We start from the raw sequence: 20773 nt of genomic DNA, 5'->3' as shown, positions 1-20773 counted from the left end.
TCATTCTCATAGTAAAGATTTTGTGTATATGGACAAAATGATGGGCCTATTCTTAATCACCGTCTGATACTGAATGAGTCACTTGTTCAACCTAGAGCATCCATTTGACAATATTTCAGGCTAAAATTTAATGCATGAAACACATGACCTATTCTATACTGACAACAGAATAACAAGCTTACTGCCAAATGCTGTCTCTTTTCAAAGTAATCTTTTAGCAGAGGTTATAAACTGCTTTGTCTATGGGAGAGAATACTGAATAAAAATGAATCATTTTAGGAGCACACTGTGAACTTTTAATTCTAAGAACCTATTGTTAGTTTGTTACCTGAGACTGTAGTATAAAGTGGTGGCAGTTCTAAGGATAGTTCATGGAACATCAATTGTAAAGTAAGAACTGCTGTTTTTGCATTTTGTATTTCAATTATTTGTCACAATAGGTCACATTAGACAATCTACAATCTCACACATATTCACTTGAGAGGTGGGCAATGTTTGTGGGCTTGTGGCCATTGTTGGTCAACTGGTCAGATGCCCAATGGAGGCTTAGACTAAATGGAAGTGGGGACAGAATGTTAAACGGATAAATTTGACAAAATAGATATAAATAAAATAAAAACATGTAAAAATTGGTGTTTAGTAATATAAACATATAAAAGATATTAAATATATTATCATAAAATTTGGAATTAAACAGAATCATTTCAGACATAACTAACTGTTATGTGAAATGATTGTTATGTAATTGTTGTATTAATTTAACTTAAATGAACTCTTTGAGCCAGCATGGTGTAGTGGCTTGAGCACTGAACTACAACTCTGAAGACCTGGTTTTGAATCTTGGAAACCCAATGGGTGACCATAGGCAAATCACACTCTCTGTGCCTCACAGGAAGGTAAAGGCAAACCCTCTCTAAACAAATCTTGCCAACCCCCGCCCAAAAAACAAAACAAAAAAAAACCATTATAAGTCTTCTTTAGATTGCCATGAGTCAGAAATTACTTGGAAGGCAAGCACCAAAATGAATTGTTATTAACACAATATTTAATTGCATAAAATAATCTTTTCTAACTTAGAATAAATTAAATTCATTATACGGAATTATTTCATTGTAGAATAATTGTTAATGCTAAATCAACCTGGAAAACCATGAACTTTACCATGCTACAGTAGCACAAACAGGAGCAGTGGCAGTAGAAGCTGCAAATTAAATATTTCCTATTACAATAGAATTGGGAAACACATTAAATGCTTACAGAACTAAGGTTTCTGACTGACTGGCAATTGACTAGGTAATGTACCTGCACCTCATATTTTCCATTTCTTTATTTATTCATCCATTCTTTCATACTTATATATTGCTCTTCTCCCAAGACTAGAATGTAAGGTTGCTTCCAATACTGTATATATATTTTTAAGTTCCAGTAAAAACACAGCAAATTACGAACATTAAAATACAAATTATATGAAACTACTGAAATTATATTAAATTATATTAAACTATAGAATTAAACAATTGAAATACAACCTCTGTTACCAGTTTAAAACTTCACACTAACAATAAATGGGAATTAAAATATAATAAATCCAGAATATTATTAAGTAAAATATTATTAAGCAAAGAAGTCTTGACCATAAGAAGCAGACTGTTGATTAAAGCCTCTCTAATAGACAGGTCTTTCAGAAGGACAATGCTGGAAGGCTAACCTAACTTTCCTTGGAAGGGAGTTGTAGACATTGGGAGCAGCCTAATCTTGTGCACTCCCCAAATGTACCTCTGAAGGTGATGGGACCAAGTAAAGGGTTCCTCCTAAACATATCAAAGGCCTGTCAGATTTATAAGGGAGCAGTGAGCCTCTCACCCTAAATGTAGGCTATACAGGGATTTGTAAGTCTTATCTTGCAGTCAGATTGATAACTGATAAGGCAATTCATTTCTTTAATCAACTGCACTGTGTTAGTTCATTCAATGGTTTGCCACCAAATTTTGACAGCAAACCATGGCACCATTTTTGGGGGGTGATGGGTTGAGTTTTGATTTGATTTTTCCCTAGAGTAGTTGAAACATCACAAAAATGGAGTTGGGGGGCAGAGGTCACACTATACCCACTCCTGTCAGAAGGTAAGGCCTGAGAACGTAATGAGACTTACCTCAGAGTTAAGATGAATAAGACTATACTGTAAATCATAATGGTGGGCATCCTGTTAATTAGTCCCAACTAGAGGGATGGTGAGTCAACACACTGATAAATTACACTGATTCAGTGAGCTAGTCAGGAATAACAATGGGATATAGGCCAACGTGTTTTCATAATCGCCACAAAACAGCTAACGTTCATAATATTTGTACTCTTCATCCTTTGAATAGGAATTCTAGAATAGCACTCAAAATAAAATATTCTCCCTCTACCATTGTGTCCATCCTCTGATATAGTATGCTAAAATATCTCAGTACACAAACAGTAGGGGAAATAATGGAGGGGGGACATAATAATACTATACAATTCAAACAGGGGCCAAAGAAATATTGTTTAATGTTGCAGAATGCTATTTAATATTTATTAATGCTAAATGTGTTCTTTAGAGAGAAACAGCCTATTTCATGACCAGATTTTCAATCTAAGATGAATATGATAAAACAGCACTAACAACTGATCCTTTCTGTCAGCATTAGATAGAGTGAACATTACACATCTAACATCCAGTTCAGTATTTGAAATTGTGAGCCCAATTCTTGCTTAAACATACCTAGTCCTTTCACATGTCTTCCTTTTAATACTCCATTCTCCACTTTAATGGAATATGTCCAAAGCAATGATTTTGTATACCTCTATCATGTGTATGGATATACGCTTGAGTAAACATCAATGATTTGATGAGGAGACAGACTAAATGTGCCAAGCAGCTACTGGGCAGTAGCAGTAGTGAAGGGTGAAATGTACTAGCAAATGATCTCTCAGAAACAAAAAATATCTCTTTCCTGTCCACTTTAGCTTGCTCACCTTGAGTACTGCAATATTTATTCATTCCATTTCATGTTTTACTACGTCTAGCTTCTCTGATACATGCTTCTTACATTCCATGTTAATCCCCTTTCTAAAGTTTCAGATATTCCCTTCACCTCTGAGTACATCAGCATCTTAACCATCTTTCGGTTTGATGCCAGCTGTGTCACTAGGCACAGAGCCACTTGTAGCTGTCCTCTCTCCTACCCTAGAAGCTCGCTGAGTGCATCTTGATATTGTGTCTTGCTTCACTTTGAATTATCTCCCCATAGGATTTCCATGATAATAATATTAAAAAGGGGGGGTTACCATGCCTCCCTCTGTACTAACATGTGTTAGCTGTGGTCATGTATTAGCTGAGTCAACTATTTTGACTCAGATAACTAGACAATGTTTCACTCAGAAAAATGAAAATAAATTGGTGGCATTTATATTAAGAAGAGACATACATGTAGGATATAATGTAAAATCTGACCAAATAATATCAATAAGCAAGGCAAATCCATCAATATAACCATAATCCAAGTTTATGCTTCAACCACAGAGGCAAAAGGGGAGGAAATTGAAAAATTATTTGCTAGATTTCAAGAAGAAATTATCACACACCAAAATAAGACTTATTGTTAATCACAGGTGACTGGAATGCAAAATAAGAAACAGCAGAATCAAAAATTGTCCTATGATCAAGAAATGAGGCAAGAGACCAACTGACTGAGTTTGTTCATAGCAAATACATTCTTCATAAATAAACACATTCTTCAAACAACCCAAGAAGTAACTGTATACATGGACATCACCTGACCGCCAATATAAAAATCAAACAGACTACATTAATTTGAAGCAGAAGATGGAAAGACTTAACATCAGGAGCAGATTGTGGCACAGACCGTGATATACTAATAGCAAAAGTTAGAGTAAAACTAAAGAAAAACACTAAACCAACCATCATGTTGATATGCAACCTGAAGATCATCCCAGTGTAATTTAAAGATAATGTGAAAAACAGATTAGCACTATTAAACCTAACTGATGAGCAAAACTGATGAACTTTGGACTGAAGCCAGGGACGTTGTCAGGGATGAATGCAAAAAGACATTATCTGTAACCAAAAAGTAAAAGAAGCCTCAACGGATAAGGTATTAAATTCTCCAAGCAGTTATAAATAGACAAGAAGCAAACGTAAAATGGGAGAGACATAGGGTCAGAATCCTGAATGTTCAGTGACTTGTGTGCAGGGACAAGAGTTACTATAATAATCAATGCAGAGAAACAGCAAACATACACTGGATAATGGAGCATTCCAAAGAATGTCATATGAAAACTAGTCTGTGCATTATAGACTACAGCAAACCCTTTGATTGTAAAGGTCACATAAAGCTATGGATCGCTTTTAAAAGAAAGGAGCATACCACAACATTTTTATTGTCCTGATATACAACCTAGAGCAAATCAGGCCTGAAATCTCTCTACAAGTCAAGATGACTAAACTGTGGCTGGTATATACTCTGGCCGCATGATAAGAAGACATGAGTCACTAGAAAAGACGCTAGCGCTTGGTTAGGTGGAGGGAGGCAGGAAAAGATGAAACTGCATTCCAGATGGATAGACTTGATCAGGAAAGCCATGGCCTTGAGCCTGCAAGACCTGAGCAGGGCAGTTAATGATAAAGTGACTTGGGCTGTATCTGTACTGCAGAAATAATCCAGTTTGACACTGCTTTAACCGCCACAGCTCAGTGCTATGGAATTGTAGTTTGCTGGGTACCAGAGTTCTCTGACAGAGAAGGCTAAATGTCTCACAAAAGTACAGTTCTCAGAATTCCATAGGATTGATCCATGGCAATTAAAGCAATGTCAAACTGGATTATTTCTGCAATGTATATTCAGCCTTTGAGGTGTCTCATTGATAGGACTGCCATAAGTCAAAGTCGACTTGAAGGTATTAAGCAACAAAATCAAAGCGTACCTTAGTTTAAGAAAAAAAGCCAAGATACTTTTAATTGACCTGCTGTATTTTAGCACTCCGTTTAGCACCAATGGCCAGCAATTCTGATCGAGAAAGTAGTTAGGTGGAGGGAGTGTTGTGGAGAGAGAGTAGTTCTGTCTATAGTAGTACCACAGAGGGCAGAAACAGTGTTGTTGCAGCTCAGGCCCAAACAATGAGAGGCACAATAACAATTTGCTTCCCAGCTGCTCAAAATGTCAACCTGTGATCAGTGTTATCTCCCAGGCAAAGAAGGAATGTATTGATATGCCTCTGTAGCAGTCATTTGGGACTGTTCAAAACAGCAGCAATATTCCTTTGAGTCTAACTCATCTTCCTAACATCATCCGGCCTTAGAGGGAGAGGAAGGCAGGCGAGATTCATTGGGCCTGGCCTAAAGTAAGAAGACGAGCCCCCCTCCAGTCCAGCTGCCATAGTCCAGCTCTTGAAGGGAGAAAAGATCCAATGTATTTATTCCCCTTCCCACTGCCATTCCTTTCTTCTTTTGTGTCAAGTCTTTTTTAGACTGTAAGCCTGAGGGCAGGAATATGTCTAATTAACTATCTGTAAGTGGCTCTGAGAGCCTTTCTCACTGAAGAGCAGGGTATAAATAGAGTATATAAATAAAATAAATAAATAAACTCAGAATGTAAACTTAATGAAGACTAAGGCTGCATCTACACTACAGAATTAATGCAGCCTCACACCACTTTTACTGCCATGCTCAATGCAATGGAATTCTGGAATTTGTAGTTTTATGAGATATTTAGTCCTCTTTGTCAGAGAGCTCTGGTGCCACAACCAACTACAAATCCCAGAATTCCATAGCATTAAGCCATAGAGGTTTACATGGTGTCAAACCAGATTATTTCTGCAGTGTGGGTGCAGCCATAGTCTCTGATCTGATTCAATATAATGTTCCCTAAAGGAAATTCAATAGCTAAACTTATGCTCTTACCTTTTTTATGTAATGATACATAACTGATACCTCTACTTTAAGAAAAAGGAGTTAATTTAAAAAGCTATCTGTGTTGTCTCTAGAACATCTTGGTTATACAAAACCAAGGGCAGGTAATTTCCCCTCACCTGACAACCAATTACTTAATATCCTTAGGAAAATTTAATACTTAGAATACTACAGTTTTTGTGAAGACACACATAGTTAAGAAGAACAAAAAGCTCTGCTTAGAATCAGAAAGGCTGGATTATAATTTCAAAAGCTAAAATTTTAGCCCAGAACCGATTACATGAATACGTCTGGCTAACTGCTGGGGAAATTTATCTGCCAAGAAATCAAGAAAACTGATCAGCAGCTGTAAACATACCATTAATAGAGAAGGTAGCCTGAAGCTATCATGAGTGGCACACTATTTACTGTCTAGAAAATACTGTCTGGAGTATATTAAGCTATTAACATCTTCTTCAATTAACTTCTATTATCACTTATTTCATTACACAGGAAGGAAGGTGTTTTAGAAGCAAGCTGGACTTAAAGGACAAAACCATCCACATCTTCCTTATTTGCCTGGGCATGGGGAGGGGAATAGACAGAAGAAAAGAGTTAAAAAAGATACTTCCATCCCACTATGCTAAGCCTAGCTGCTGCCAAATCACAGTTCTTTCACGCTAGAATACTGTATTTCCAGAATCAGAAATGGGCTGGGAGGAAAGCATTTAAGAGGCCTGAAAAGGTAGAGTAGGTTTTGATCCCTATACCAATCCAGTTCTTTTCAGACGAAAGCATATACAGTTGCCCTTCCAAGTTTGTGGATTTGAGATCCACAGTCTTGAAAATCCGCAGAGGGACGATCGCCATTAATGTCAATGGGGCGTGTGCCCATGGTGTGCGCCCTGCATGCATGCACCCCATTCTAACATGAGTTTTAAATATGCGCAAGTTTTGGAACTTGCCGGGGGGGGGGGGGTCCCTGGAACAGATCCCCTGTGAGTTCCAAGGGTCAGCCGTACATATCTTGATGGACATATAAATAATAATAATAAATAAATAAATAAATAAATAAAATGTTTATCCTGCTTTTTGTCATCTAAACAAATATTATTTTCTTTTCTCATTATCATCATTTATATGCCACTCTACTGCAGAATGGAGAAAAACTTGTAGGATTATAAAAAAGAACAAAATAATAATGAGCACACAAACACATCATAAAAGCTACAAGGTACTAAATATTAATAGGATAAAATCTTTGATTTCTTCAGTTTCTGAAAGAAAAGCCTCAGAAAGAAGTCAGTGGAGTTTTGATGGCTTCCCATTGCAAACAGTTGAGCCCTCGGTTTCACTTTTAAACTGTGACCTTCCAAGATGTAATACTGAAGTATGTACAGATATCAAATAGAAAGTCATCACAACTAATGTTCACATCAACTTCAAATTTAACTTTATAATAAGCACACATATTCATAGTTTAACAGGCACTCCTCCCACCGTCAAATACAATGAGTCATTCCAAGGTTTTGATATTTCATATCCAGGAAACCCTCTGGATCTCCATCATGACTAGAAACCTCTGAACATTGTAAGAATTCCGATATGCATTCTAAAGCTGATTTTTCAGGTTACTGAAGACTCTAGCCAGACCTGCTGGGCCTCGCTATTATCCTAGACACATTGAAAATCATTAAAGGACATGTCCAACAGCTTCTTGTGACAATATACATTACAGGCAAAAATTTCTAAAAATTGGCAAATTGTCTTTCTGAAAGACTTGCATCCAATTACTGACATTCTCATTGAGTAACTACCAACAGGGTTCCTACACACATAGGAATATCTGTGTTAGATCATATCAGCTAACCTCAATACATAGCTCTAGCCATGAAACACTAAGAACCAAGATCAGCAACAGAATAGAAAAAAATAGCTGTTTAGATGTCCAATTAGACAAAGCTACCTCTCTGCTGAACAAATTCTTTTTAAAAATTCAAGATATATACTTAATACCTACTGTACTGTCTAGACTCTGAGGCAGATGTTATATCACTGTTTTTTACATCTAATTTTATCAGTCAAAAACTGGAATTGTCCTCTCTCTAGATAGAAAAAATTTGGTCAGTTGATTACTCATACAGACAAACATTAACATATTGATTTATTAGAAGAAAAACAGATTTTAAAAAATACCTTCTTTTAGAAGCCCAATTATTGTTAGAAGCTTTGCTGGTTAAATGGAGCTCACTCCTCCACAAAACATAGTCCCATTCTTGGGCACTGACGTACTGCTTAGTGATATTTTTATCTTACAAAAATCCCCACTATGAGATCCAAACACCAGTGAGCACATCCAGAGAAATTTACTTACCCAATTACAATCAACCCTCCACATTTGTGGCTATGACTTTTGTTGCTCTGATTATTCACCGGTTTGATTAATATGTTCTCTCTAGGAATCTCTAGGTCCTCCAGTGTGACTCCGCTGGAAGTTGAGCATGGAGTCGCAATGGAGAAAAAACACTTCCCTAGACATATGTAGGTCCTCCAACACAATTTTTTGCCAGCCATCCTGAACTCCTCTACAGACACAAAGCATCACAATGTTCATACATGCACATTCATTGTACAAAAGAGCTGCAGGTGCCACTTCCAAATAAAATCTAAGTAGCATAGCAATGTTGGGCCTGCACATTTTGCTGTTTCTTTTGTACTTACTCCTGAAATAATAATAATAATAATAATAATAATAGTTATTAAAGTTTATTTATATAGCACCATAAGTTTTGCACAGCACTTTACATAATCATCAAAAACAAAACAAAACTCACCTATGGCATACAACCTAAAATCACAAAGCACAAAATTTTAAAACAACAATGTATCCATTAAAATAGCTCTAAAACTATAAACCATGGGAAAGCAATACAGAGTTAATCTGAACTTTTCGAGTTATCAGGCCGTAATCTGAAACGCTTCCATAAACAAAAAAGTCTTTAATTTGAACTTGAAATTGCTTAAGGAAGTAATAGTCCACAAATGTTTGGGGAGGAGATTCCAGGAAAGAGGAGCGGCAAGGGAGAAAGCGTGAATCCAAGCGATGGAAGAAGAGACCCTTGGCTAGGTCAAGTGCCCTGAGCCCCTGGAGCGCAGAGCACAGATAGAATGATAAGAGGAAATAAGAACTGACAAATAAGGAGGGGCCAAACCACGTAGGTTACAAAAAGAAGCTTATAACAAATCCTGAAAGGAATGGGCGGCCAATGAAGAGATGTCAACAAAGGGGTGATGTAGTCATGATGATGAGCCAAAAAGATGATCCTGGCAGCAGAATGTTGAATGAAGATCAGAGGATCAAGATGGGACAGAGGAAGCCCCGTCAACAAAAGATTGCAGTAGTTAAGGCATGGTCCAAAGTCTTAGTATGTAGTAGATACTGACAGAAAAGATCTAATTTTAGCTAAATTGTAAAGAAAACATTGGCAAGACTTGGCTGTGGCCTGGATTTGAGGAATAAATGACAAGGACGAATTGAAAACAAAGCCAAGGATACGTGCTTAGTTCACAGGATGAATACGAATGTCACTAACGGTAATTTAAAATTGGAGTCGGTTTTGGTGGGAAAATAAGTAGTTCTGTTTTAGCCATGTTAAGTTTTAAACGATGATGAAGCATCCATGCAGACAGAGCACAGACATGCTGAAACTCGCTGTTCAATGTTCAAAGAGAGTTCTGGAGTGGAAAAGTACAATTGGGTATCATCGGTGTATAGATGATATTGAAAACCATAGGAATGAATAAGATTACCTAAAGACAAGAGTGTAAAGGGAGGACAACAACGGACCCAGGACAGAGCCTTGTGTGACTCCAACTGGTAACTAAACAGAAGCCGAAATCTGACCTCCAGCTACCACAGCAAATGATCTATTCCTAGCTCCTGGAGCAAATCTCCCAAAAAACTATGATCGACTATATCAAAAGCAGCAGAAAGAACAAGAACAAGAACTGAATATAGGCCTTTTGACTTGGCCAGAGGAAGATCATCGACAATCTTCATGACAGCCATCTCTGTAGAATGCAAAAGAGGAAAGCCAGGTTGAAAAGGATCCATAATGGAGCTGGTAGAAAGAAATTCAAGACAGCAAAAGTAAACAGTACATTCCAAAACCTTAGAAAGGAAAGGTAGGAGTGAGATAGGATGATAGTTAGAAAGGGAGAAAGGGTCAAGTGAGGGCTTCTTCAGGATGGGAGAAACCAATGCATGCAGAGGGAAAAGAACCAGTGGAGAAAGAAAGTATAAAGAAAAGAAGGCAGTATAGCAGGTGCAGCAGAAACTGGAAGAGGAGAAGGAATCGGATCAAGAGAACAGGTTGATGGATTAGAAGACATCAACAATTTAGATAGTTCATCCAGGAGGATGGGAGAAAAGGCAGAAAATTTTACCTATACAGATGGTTGAAATGCCAGAACAGTGGAAGAATCAGGAACCCCAAGACTGGAGCAGATGGTTTTGATCTTAGAATTGAAATAAGCTGCAAAATCATTAGGAGAGAAAGAGAGAGGAATAGGTGGAGAGGGAGGCTTTAGCAAAGAATAGAGATGCTGTGGACGTGATTCATTGGCACTGATCAATGATATATAATCTGTGTTCTCATCCAGAGATGGTAGCAGTACACCAAAAAATGTAGATAAGTTGTGAGGGGACAACTGGAAAACCTTTGGAAGGAGATGGAAGGATACCTAAGCAGCGGAGTACATGCAGAATGTCCAAGTTTCAATCCCAGACATCCCTAGGGAAGAGAATCCCAAGTAATCCATCAAGGAAAAATCTCTGGCCAAGTCATTGGTAGCAATTTCCAGTCAGCAGATGGTTTGGGGCTAGGTCATCCTTTCCAAACCCTCTCCAGATTATTGAAAGTAAGTGCTGCAGTGCCACACATCAGGACATAGATGTGGAATAGCTGCCTTATGCCATAAAAAGAGCAGATCCATGTATTAACTTGCTCTTAAATTGGCAAACAAATGTGACAGAACACCTTTACTCCTCTGATGCTATTACATGATGATATACAGTAATAAGAAAAATAGTAAGTTGCTGCATCTATGGACATTCCTTGGCAAAGGTGCACAAACATTATTTATTCTTAACTAAATATGCATTCTTGCTTTGTAAATTTGTAATATATTGTTGAACAACAGGGTTCACAAAAATAAGACACAAGGCTGAAGTCAGGCCTAGACTAAACTAACAATCAACTGAATCATGTCCCAACTCCAGTCAAAACTGAAAAACTCTACTTTTTATTGCTGTATTCTAAATAAATTTTACCCTGGACAACACCCACATTGGAAAATGCATCTATTCTTTCTGTAAGAAGAAGCAATCTTACACTCAGCCTTTACACCCGTAACCTCTTTAATGGCCATGGTAGTTACTTAATGATTTAATTTACTTATTCATACATCACATTTATTTCTTACTAATGAATTCACTGTTATGATACAGGTTGTGCCTTCTAGGTAGATTTGTAATTATATAAATGACATCATTTTCAGGAAAGCTAGGAAATGAATTAGCGGAAGGTAGAGATGAATAAAGATTTGTCCAGAGATGTGAATAACACATTCAAGGAGATCACCAGAATAAAAGTCAAGTGAAAATGATAAAGAATGTTTCTAAAAAGTTTCCAGAAATGCAAATTATAAACAAGTTACTTTTTTAATAAATAAAGGGGCGAAACAGACCACCTCTTCCGAAGATGGATTGAGACCACAGCAACATCACACAGCAGCCCCAATCTGCTTTTTTTTCTGGCTGAAAAAGCAAGCGGTACAGGGCCACTCTTTTTTGCACTGGCAAAAAGCCAGCTTTTCCTGCCCCACCGTGATCAGAATCCGGCTTTACGGTGCTCTGGCACCATGCGATGTGCAAACGCTGCACCTCTGGAGTGCCCAGAAGCCAGCCCACATGTGGGCAGCCAGAAGCCAGCATCAAAACATCAGGCTCTAAGGCATCCAGACAATAGTGCAAAGGAGCAGTCTGTTTTGCCCCTAAGTCATGACACAAGACCATTAAGACTACAGACAAAAGTCTTGCAAGGGAAGATCCAAGAGTATGACAAAGCCTGATTTCTTATTAAAAACATCTTTCAGATCACAATAAGATGGTATCAGGAAAATGTTACCTAATACAGCAAGCTCAACAGAAAGTTCAAATTGATAGAAGCATTATCACATGAAGCCAGCTGAAACATAGTGCAAACATGCAGTGCAAAGTATGAGAGAGAAAAGTAGCTGGGAAAAGCAGCTACAAATTTTAAGACTTTTTTAAAAATCAAAAATACCTTTTGCAGGGGAAGCAAAACAGAAGTACAGTGCACCCGCATTATACGCAGGCGCGCTTTATGCGGACTTGAGTGTATGCACACAAGCTGCAGGGAGTGCGCAGGGTGCAGCATCCCATTCAAATGAATGGGGCACGCGCCCATGGCGCCCCGTGTGCCACCGCACATGAGCCTCATTCAAATGAATGAGGCTTGAGCATAGGTGGAATTCACCTTACACGGGGGGGGGAGGGGGGGGTCCGGAACGGATCCCCCACGTAAGGCAAGGGCCCACTGTACAAAGAAAAAGGTTTTACAGGAAAGCATATAGAAAATTAGAAAGTCACGTGGCTCAGAAATAACACATTATGAGCTAAATGAAAAACCACTTCAAATTTATGGCACTCTAGAAACTGACAAATGTATTGTACCATAAGGATTTGTGGTTATTGTCCAGGGCTTGAGGTGCATGAACTGTTGCCTCAAGAAAGCAAATCAGCTTAGCAAAGGTAACTGAAACCAGTGAAATACTGACATAAAGCTAAGTAACAATTCTTGTTGTTTTTGAATACCTACCAAACTCCTGCAGTACAGGAAAGAAAAAAGACATAAAGAATTGAAACAAAACACTTGACAAAATGTCAAAGGCTAAAAAAGAAAATCTGAAAAACAGGGAAACCTGGGAAATTTGCAAAAAGCAGTAAAAGTGAACTGAAATAAAATCTTTCAGATGTGTACAGTAGATGTGAAAGTGATAGTGATGGTGAATACGCGAATGGTCCCAATGATAACAATGGGTATGGAAAGGATAATGGTAAACAAGCCCAAATGCACATGGTTAAATCAATCTAAAGAAAAAGACATGCCGGGGGGGGGGGGGAATCCAAATTGTTGATAAGGTGTGTAGACCAGTGCTACTCAAGGTGGTGATCCTTGGACCTATGTCAGTCTGCAAACTATATTGGTGAGCAGTAAGTTACCAGGAAGAATATGTGCAGAAATATGGCACTGGTTCTTAGCACAGTGGGGGAGAAATCGTGTTGGTCCCTCACATCAAATCACTAGGAGCATCAGTATAGACTACGAAACCCACTACAGAACCAAAAGCCATTGACTAGTTTAATCCTGCTACCAGTATAGTGCATGCCAATCTACAGGAGCACCAGACAAACCATGTTACAGGACACACAGCAGACACACTGTGTAATGAATTTCTACCAAGCAGATAAATTCAGAAGGCTCCAGCTGGAGTGGCTAGTGTAAGGCAAAGATATGCTGGTACAATGAAGATGGGGACAATTAAAGGTAAGAGTTCAAAGATATATGTATGCCATTCTCAGATAGATGGTTATGACAATGGCAGGCTAGTATGTCTTCATATTGTCCATAATTAAATTATGAATTCACTGTCCCAAGATTTCGAGATTGGCCCCAACTTGAACAGCTTTTTAAAAAGGCTTAGAGAAATTCTTAGTGGTTAAGCTATTAATGGCTACTAGTTATAATGGCTATATATTACCTCCAGTATCAGATGTGATCTACCTCTGAATATCAGTTGCTAGGGAACAGAAGCAGGAGGGTGTTATTGTGCTCATGTCCTGCTCATGGACTTCCCATAGGCATCTAGTTGGCCAGTGTGGGAACAGAATGCTAGACCTGATAAACCTTTTTCAAACAAATAGCCCTTGGACTGAGCGAGCAAAGCTCTTTTGTTCACCTGTTAAAAACTGGAAGTGTTTGTGTAGCATGAGACTAACAAGACTGCAATGTACTGTAACCTGCCAATAAACATAGTTTAAATTCAGGAACTGAGAAATACAATTTTCATACATTTTGAAGCCATGAGGGGGGAATATTTTCCCCTTTGAGAAAAAATTGAAAATCTTGGGAGAAAGTACAATATTTATTTTCATATTTTTGCTTTGGTGACATAAATAATTCGCTTAGCTTATACATCTGTACTATTTGACATTCAAAATAGAAAGGGATTTTGTACTATAGAAGGAGCTGCAAACCACTGTACCATAGGTACCTAAGCACACACGTCTTGCTTTTTACCACCTAAAAAGCACACATATCTTAGTTTTTATCGTTTAAGAACAACACTCTCCCCAACCCCACCCACCCCCCAAAAAACACACATGTATTATTTGGTCTGGAACAGTCACAGTCTTGAGGACTTAGCTCTTCCAATAGTGCATTATCATAAGCGAGTATGTTCCTCAACTAAAGATGGATAGCATCACCCACTAGAAGTAGAAACATCTCTTGGGCTTCATCATTCAATATGTGCAGGAACTGATGTTGTCTAGTTTTCCAGATCTTTATACTGTGTAGTCCTTGGAATTCTGAGCGTGTAAAACCTTGTCTTGAAAAACATGCCATTATTTCCAACGGAGACAGTAATTCCTCACAGGGTTTTTTTTAAATGTTCTCTAAAGTTTCCAATTTTTCTGCAGTGCAAAATCTGACAATTGTATCTTAGAGGGGGAAAATGGGAGGAGATCCCAGAAAAAAAATGTTCGCATCTCTAGCTAGAAATACAGTCGGCCCTTCTTATACACGGATTTTTTATACACGGATTTAAACATACACGGTTTGAAAATGTTCCAAAAAAGTATAAATTTACCTTGATGTTCCATTTTTTATTAGGGACACCATTTTGGTATGTCATTATACTTAATGGGACTTGAGCATACACGGATTTTGTTATACACGGGGGATCTTGGAACCAAACCCCAGCGTATAACAAGGATCCACTGTATTAAGATAGGAACAGGCAGCAGATTAAAATTATCATAAGAGAACCTGTCCAAGCATGTTGTTTGGACTCAGAAAGACAAGATCTACATGGCACAGTTGGAAACAAGCCTCAAGATCAATCTACCCCCCCCCCAAAAAAAAATACTGCATGACCAGAAATGAATCAAAGATCATAAATATATACCTTTTAAAAAATCCCATAGTTATAATAGTGTTTCACCATCTACCTAAATCCCTAACTTTTGGCAGACTAGATGTGGTAAACAGTAAATGACATATTTATTCTTATACTGTTTATTCCACATATATTCCAACAGCAAATCCGTGTTCATAAAAACACATACAGGAAAATGTTGCCAATATACATCACTCTATCAATTCCATCTTTGGCTACTGAATTTTATCTCTATAGCCTAGAGTAATACACTATTCTGCAGAAGGAATAGATGAGGATGTATAGTGAGAGAGATAGAACACAATACAATGACAAATTGCCTCTTACTCATACAGACACACAAATGACAGAAAGCAGTCTGAACACGACTGTAAGAAATTAACCATGCCTATCATTAGACAATATGAAAACTTCACATCCATCCCTCAAGAATACAGCATGGTTACAGGAAACAGGTGAGAAGCACATAGCAAGAATAACTATGGGGCTCAGAAAACATACCTACAAATCTAGCTTTTCTCCCCCACTTAGGTTTACTCCCAACAGGAAAAGTTACTAGTACCCCTCTTAACAGTTTCTGGTCTCAAAATTACTAATATGGATAATCATCTTCACAGTTTTAAAAACAGAGAGGAACAAATCCTTCCTTTCACCACCATTCTGTTTGGAAAATTATTCTGCAACTGTCTTAAGAGAACACAGATCCCTGTTGAGAGACCTTGAGGGCATGCCTCCACAGAAACAGGTAAAGGTAAAAAAGATCCCAATGTTCAAGAATAAAGGTGTTTGGTACAGTGAATGAAGCATTCTGTCTGGATGTACAGCATCCTGGTTGGCCTTAGGCAAGTCACTGCATCTAAGCTGAGCTACTTCACAGGGCTATTGCAAGGATAAAATGGATTAACTCTACATAGGTCACACTGAGTGTCTGAGAAAGGGTAGACTATATACTGTACATGAAATAGGCAAATACAGGCACATTCACTATGTATGAAGTAACAGATCAGGGTTGGGTGCTTGGTTTTTTAACCCTGCACATACAAAACGAACTGAGCCAGGATAGTATAATGGTTTGAGTGTTGGACGAGGACTCTGGAGCCAGTGGTCAAAGCAGTGCTTGGCCTTAGAAAGCCACTGGATGACCTTGAGCAAGTCACATTCTCCCGGCCTCAGAGAAAGGCAAAGGGAAACCTCCTGTGAACAAACCTTGCCAAGAAAACCCAGGGACAGGGTCACCTGAGGTTGCTATGAGTCAGAAACGACTTAAAGGTACACAGCAATATAAAACAAAGTCTGATGGGAATGCAATGAAATAAACAGTGGTGGCTCTGGGAAGGAGATGAAATAATAATGGGAAATATAATATTGTGGAGGATCTCAAAGCACAAGCACCAGAAACTAAAGCAACAGGAGCATTAAAGCAACCAGCGAATGCCAGAGGCTGCAGTGGGGGGATCGGAGTTTGGCCACAGTATCAGCATGAAAACAGACTACAGTACTAATTAAGTTTACCCAAAAATCACTCAGAATTAAGTCATTTAGTGGCAGAAGGTTCATCCAGCAAAGAATGTGAAGTACAACTTCATAAGCCAAACAGTAACTAATTGTTGGGGGCTAGATATGGCTTAGATATGGAGGCTAGACATGGATCCCAGCTCAGCCATGGAAACCCACTGGGTGACTTTGGGCACGTCACACTCTCTCAGCCCCAGAGGATGGCAATGGCAAATGGCAAACCATAATACCTTTGCTTTAGGTGTCGCCATTAATAGTTTCTTGTGGGTTTTTCGGGCTCTGTGGCCGTGTTCTGGAAGACTTTATTCCTGATGTTTTGCCAGCATCTGTGGCTGGCATCTTCAGAGAATTATTATTATTATTATTATTATTATTATTATTAATATCCCACCTCTCCCTGCTGACTGACTGGTCAGGATCGAGGCTATAGAAATACAGTCAATACAATAAATGAGTTGGGTATATAACGACTTGAAGGCACACAACAGCACCATCATATGGACCCTATGGGTCATATGGGCCAGGCAAGCACTGGGGGAACAGCACTCAAAGCGCACCCAGACAGGGTGAACTGAGGGCGCTTACTGATAAGGAGGAGGGGTGGCTGGGCTCCTTTGTCTTGACAACTGGTCAAGAAACCCTTGGAGTTTGCAATTCAGCTCTGAGCTCCTGGGTGCGTTTTGAGTGCTCTCCCTTTCCGCAAGCCTCTCCAAGCTGATACATTTATAAAACAAATCCCAGCCTCAGCATGGCTGTGATTGGAGGAGGAGGGTGGCGACAGCATGGGTAATCTGACGGCTGCTCCAGGATCTTCCTGGTTGCAACCACGGAGGCAGCTCAGAGCTCAGGAGTGGGTGGCTGTGGGAAGGAGGAAGAGGATGGGGTTCCGGGGGGCAACACCACCCCTCTCTCCATTCTCCCCACACACAAAAACAGATTTCCTTTTGGGTTGCATAAGTTATTGCTCCCCCCTCTCCTCCCTTGCTCTGCTCCACTCTGCTCCAGGAAGAAACTGTGTGAATGTGTGCATTCTGGAGAGGGAGGGATGTTCTAAAAATACTAAGATGCAGAACCGAACGTGCCAAGATGTAGATGAGAAGTGGAGAGCGCAAAGGAGGGGTGCAATCCATGTAAACAGGACAGGATAGCCGGAGGTCCTCCTCTTCCAGGACATGTCCTACATTCCAGCCCTGCTGTCCAGGAGGAATTCCCAAATGCTCTCCATTTTGAGGAGGATGAAGAAGCATGATTCTATATCTCTAATGAGTCTTTCCAGCTTTTATTCTGGTCATGTCCTCCATATCTCTTGAACATCCTGCATTCTGAGCATGATTAGTGCTGCATCCACATGACAGAAATAATCTGGGTTCGCACTATTTTGGCTGCCAGGGCTCAATGCTATGGGATCTTTGTTGTGGTCCCAGAGCGGAGCTGCTACAATTCCCAGTTAAAGCGATATCAAACCAGATGATTTCCACAGCATGGATCTATGCTGAGAAGCAGGAATTGATATCTCTATGGTCCAATCCACACTGCAAAAATAATCTAGTCTGAGACTGCTTTAACTGCCCTGGCTCAATGTTATGGAACTATAGTTTGTTGTGACACCAGAGCTCTCTCTCTCTCTCTCTCTCTCTCACTCTCTGTCAGAGAAGGCTAAGCCTCTCACAAAACGACAATTCCCAGAATCCCCCTAGCATTAAGCCAGGGCAGTAAAGCGGTCCTCAAACTCCTATTCCTGCAGTGTGCATTCGGACGGAGGGGTGTCCTTAGCTTCCATGGCGCCTGTCCACTATCCCTTCGGAACCCTACATGGCAGCAGAGGCGCCGCAGGACCCGCCACCCGAAACAAGAAACAAAGAAAAACAAAAACGAAGAAAAAAAAAAAACTACTATAGTCGACAACGACAAAGAGGTTGGCAGACAAACCGGGGGGCGGGGGGAGCAGGGACGAGAAGAAGAGAAGGGTGTTATAGGAGGATAACGAGGAAGAAACAGAGGGAGGAGTGGAGGGGAGCGTATGATAAAGAGCCGAATGCAGACAGGAAGGCAGCAGCAGAATGAGAGAAGAAGGCGGTGGGAAAGGGAGGGAGGAAGAACTACAGGCGGCAGCGGCCCCACCTTGGTGGGGGAGAAAGTAGAAGAAGAAAGAATATAGGAGCGGAGAGGAGATGAGATAGACAAAGAGATAGAGAGGAGATAATACACCCACACACAGGTAAAAAGAAGAGATTCGCGAAGGGTAAAATGATACAATATAGTCTACTCACTAATTATATTACATTATATAATTATAAATAATAAATTATACATGTATTATAATCAATAATTATATATATATATGTAGTTATTGATTATAATACATGTATAATTTATTATTTATAATTATATATATATATATTATAATAAATAATTATATATATAATTATTGATTATATATAATATAAATTATGCATATAATCAATAGTGTGTGTGTGTGTGTGTATATATATATATATATATATATAATACTATATTTGTAATTATAAATGTATATTATTGTTGTTGTTGTTGTTGTTGTTACTATTTATATCCCTCCTTTAACTACTGACCGCCTGGTCAGGATCGAGGCGGATTACAGCAATACAGTTAATACAATAGCATTAACTAGTAGTGCTGCATTGGCTGCCAGGGCTCACACTGCTGCTGTGGGATGTGGCCCCGGAGCGTATCTACAGTGCCTTGTTTTCCCCAGAGCTTCTTCTCCTGCTCACCTGCGAGGCGGCGCTCCCGCAGCAGCCCATGGCGGGCTCCGGGCTGGCTCTCTGCCGCGGGCTCCAGGCATCCAAGCGCTCGCCCGCCCGCCCGGCCCCAGGGCCACGACGGCGGCGGAGGAGGAGAAGGAGAAGGCGGCGAAGACGGCGGCGGAGGGAGGCTGAGGAAGAAGGGGAAAGGAGGAGGAAGGGAACAGTGGACCGCTCCAGTCAGTCACTCAGTCACTCGCTCGCTCCGAGGCTCCTCCGCAGCGACACCTCCTTGACGCTCTCCATGGCTCCTCCCCCTTTTCCTCATGGGGAGGGGCTTACGAGCGAGCACGCAGTACAAGCCTCAACCACTGCGCAGCCGCAGACCGCCGCCTGGAGACAGCCCTTAGAAACAAGACCTGAGTCGGAACCTTCCCTCCCGGGGGCGCGCGAGGCAGCCGAGCCCACGCCGCCAACGGACGCGCTCGCGCTCTCTGGCTCTGCCTACGTCACAATCTCTCCCTCTCCTGATTGGAAATCGCTGCCGCCTCGCCTCCTCCTCCTCCTCCTCCTCCTCGCCTTCCTATAGACGCTTTGTCCTCCCACACTTTGAACCCGTCCGGCTCCGCTTCCGGCTCTTGGGTCTCTCTCTCTCTCTCTCTCTCTCTCTCTGTCTCTCTCTCCTTGACTAAAGATGTTGTGAAGGGAAAAGGAGACAAACAAACAAACAAATAAATAAACAAATAAAACAATTTTTGACTGTTTTTCCCCCTGAACCGTCCTAAAAATAAAACATTTGATCATTGATTATCTCCCTTTTATTACAGTACTTATTATTTATAACAATGATAATATAAATATTATATTAACAACGTATGAATACATTACATTTATATAATACAATATAAACATATATAAAAATTTATATAGATATAGATATACACACAGAATATATATTTTATATTGATATAATATAAATATCAATATATATATATATATTATATATTGATATTTATATTATATCAATATAAAATAACGTAAATATTATAATAAATAATAACAGTAATAAAGAAAGGCATAAAAATCAACTATAAATAATAAATTGTAATTATATTATAATCAATTATATATATATATATATATATATATATATATATATTAATATAATCCAGACAAGACAGAGGTGCTCCTGATCAGTAGGAAGGCAGAACAGGGAATAGGGATCCAGCCTGTGTTAGATGGGGTCACACTCCCCCTGAAGACACAGGTTCGCAGTTTGGGGATACTCTTGGATTCAGCTTTGAACCTGGAGGCCCAGGTCTCTGCTGTGACCAGG

General features: G+C 39.6%; 1 protein-coding gene across 4 annotated transcripts in view; it reads right to left on the bottom strand.

The window, feature by feature from the left end:
* The window catches only part of SLC44A1 (solute carrier family 44 member 1), a 117586-nt gene extending 97854 nt beyond the window's left edge, over positions 1 to 19732 (bottom strand). For 3 of the 4 annotated variants that reach the window (XR_006102009.1, XM_042450104.1, XM_042450103.1), the window contains exon 1: positions 19468 to 19732. Coding sequence is in view for 3 of the 4 variants with exons in the window: in XM_042450104.1 (XP_042306038.1) it covers positions 19468 to 19497 (30 nt within the window). In the remaining variant the exon portion in view is untranslated. The remainder of the gene's footprint in view (positions 1 to 19467) is intronic. The other variant, XM_042450106.1, reaches the window with a different exon arrangement.
* Positions 19733 to 20773: the final 1041 nt, after the last annotated feature.

Source organism: Sceloporus undulatus, chromosome 2 (genome assembly GCF_019175285.1).
Source record: "Sceloporus undulatus isolate JIND9_A2432 ecotype Alabama chromosome 2, SceUnd_v1.1, whole genome shotgun sequence".
Classification (NCBI taxonomy): domain Eukaryota; kingdom Metazoa; phylum Chordata; class Lepidosauria; order Squamata; family Phrynosomatidae; genus Sceloporus; species Sceloporus undulatus.
Note: the sequence above shows the minus strand (reverse complement) of the source record. Positions and strands in the feature narration are given on the sequence as shown.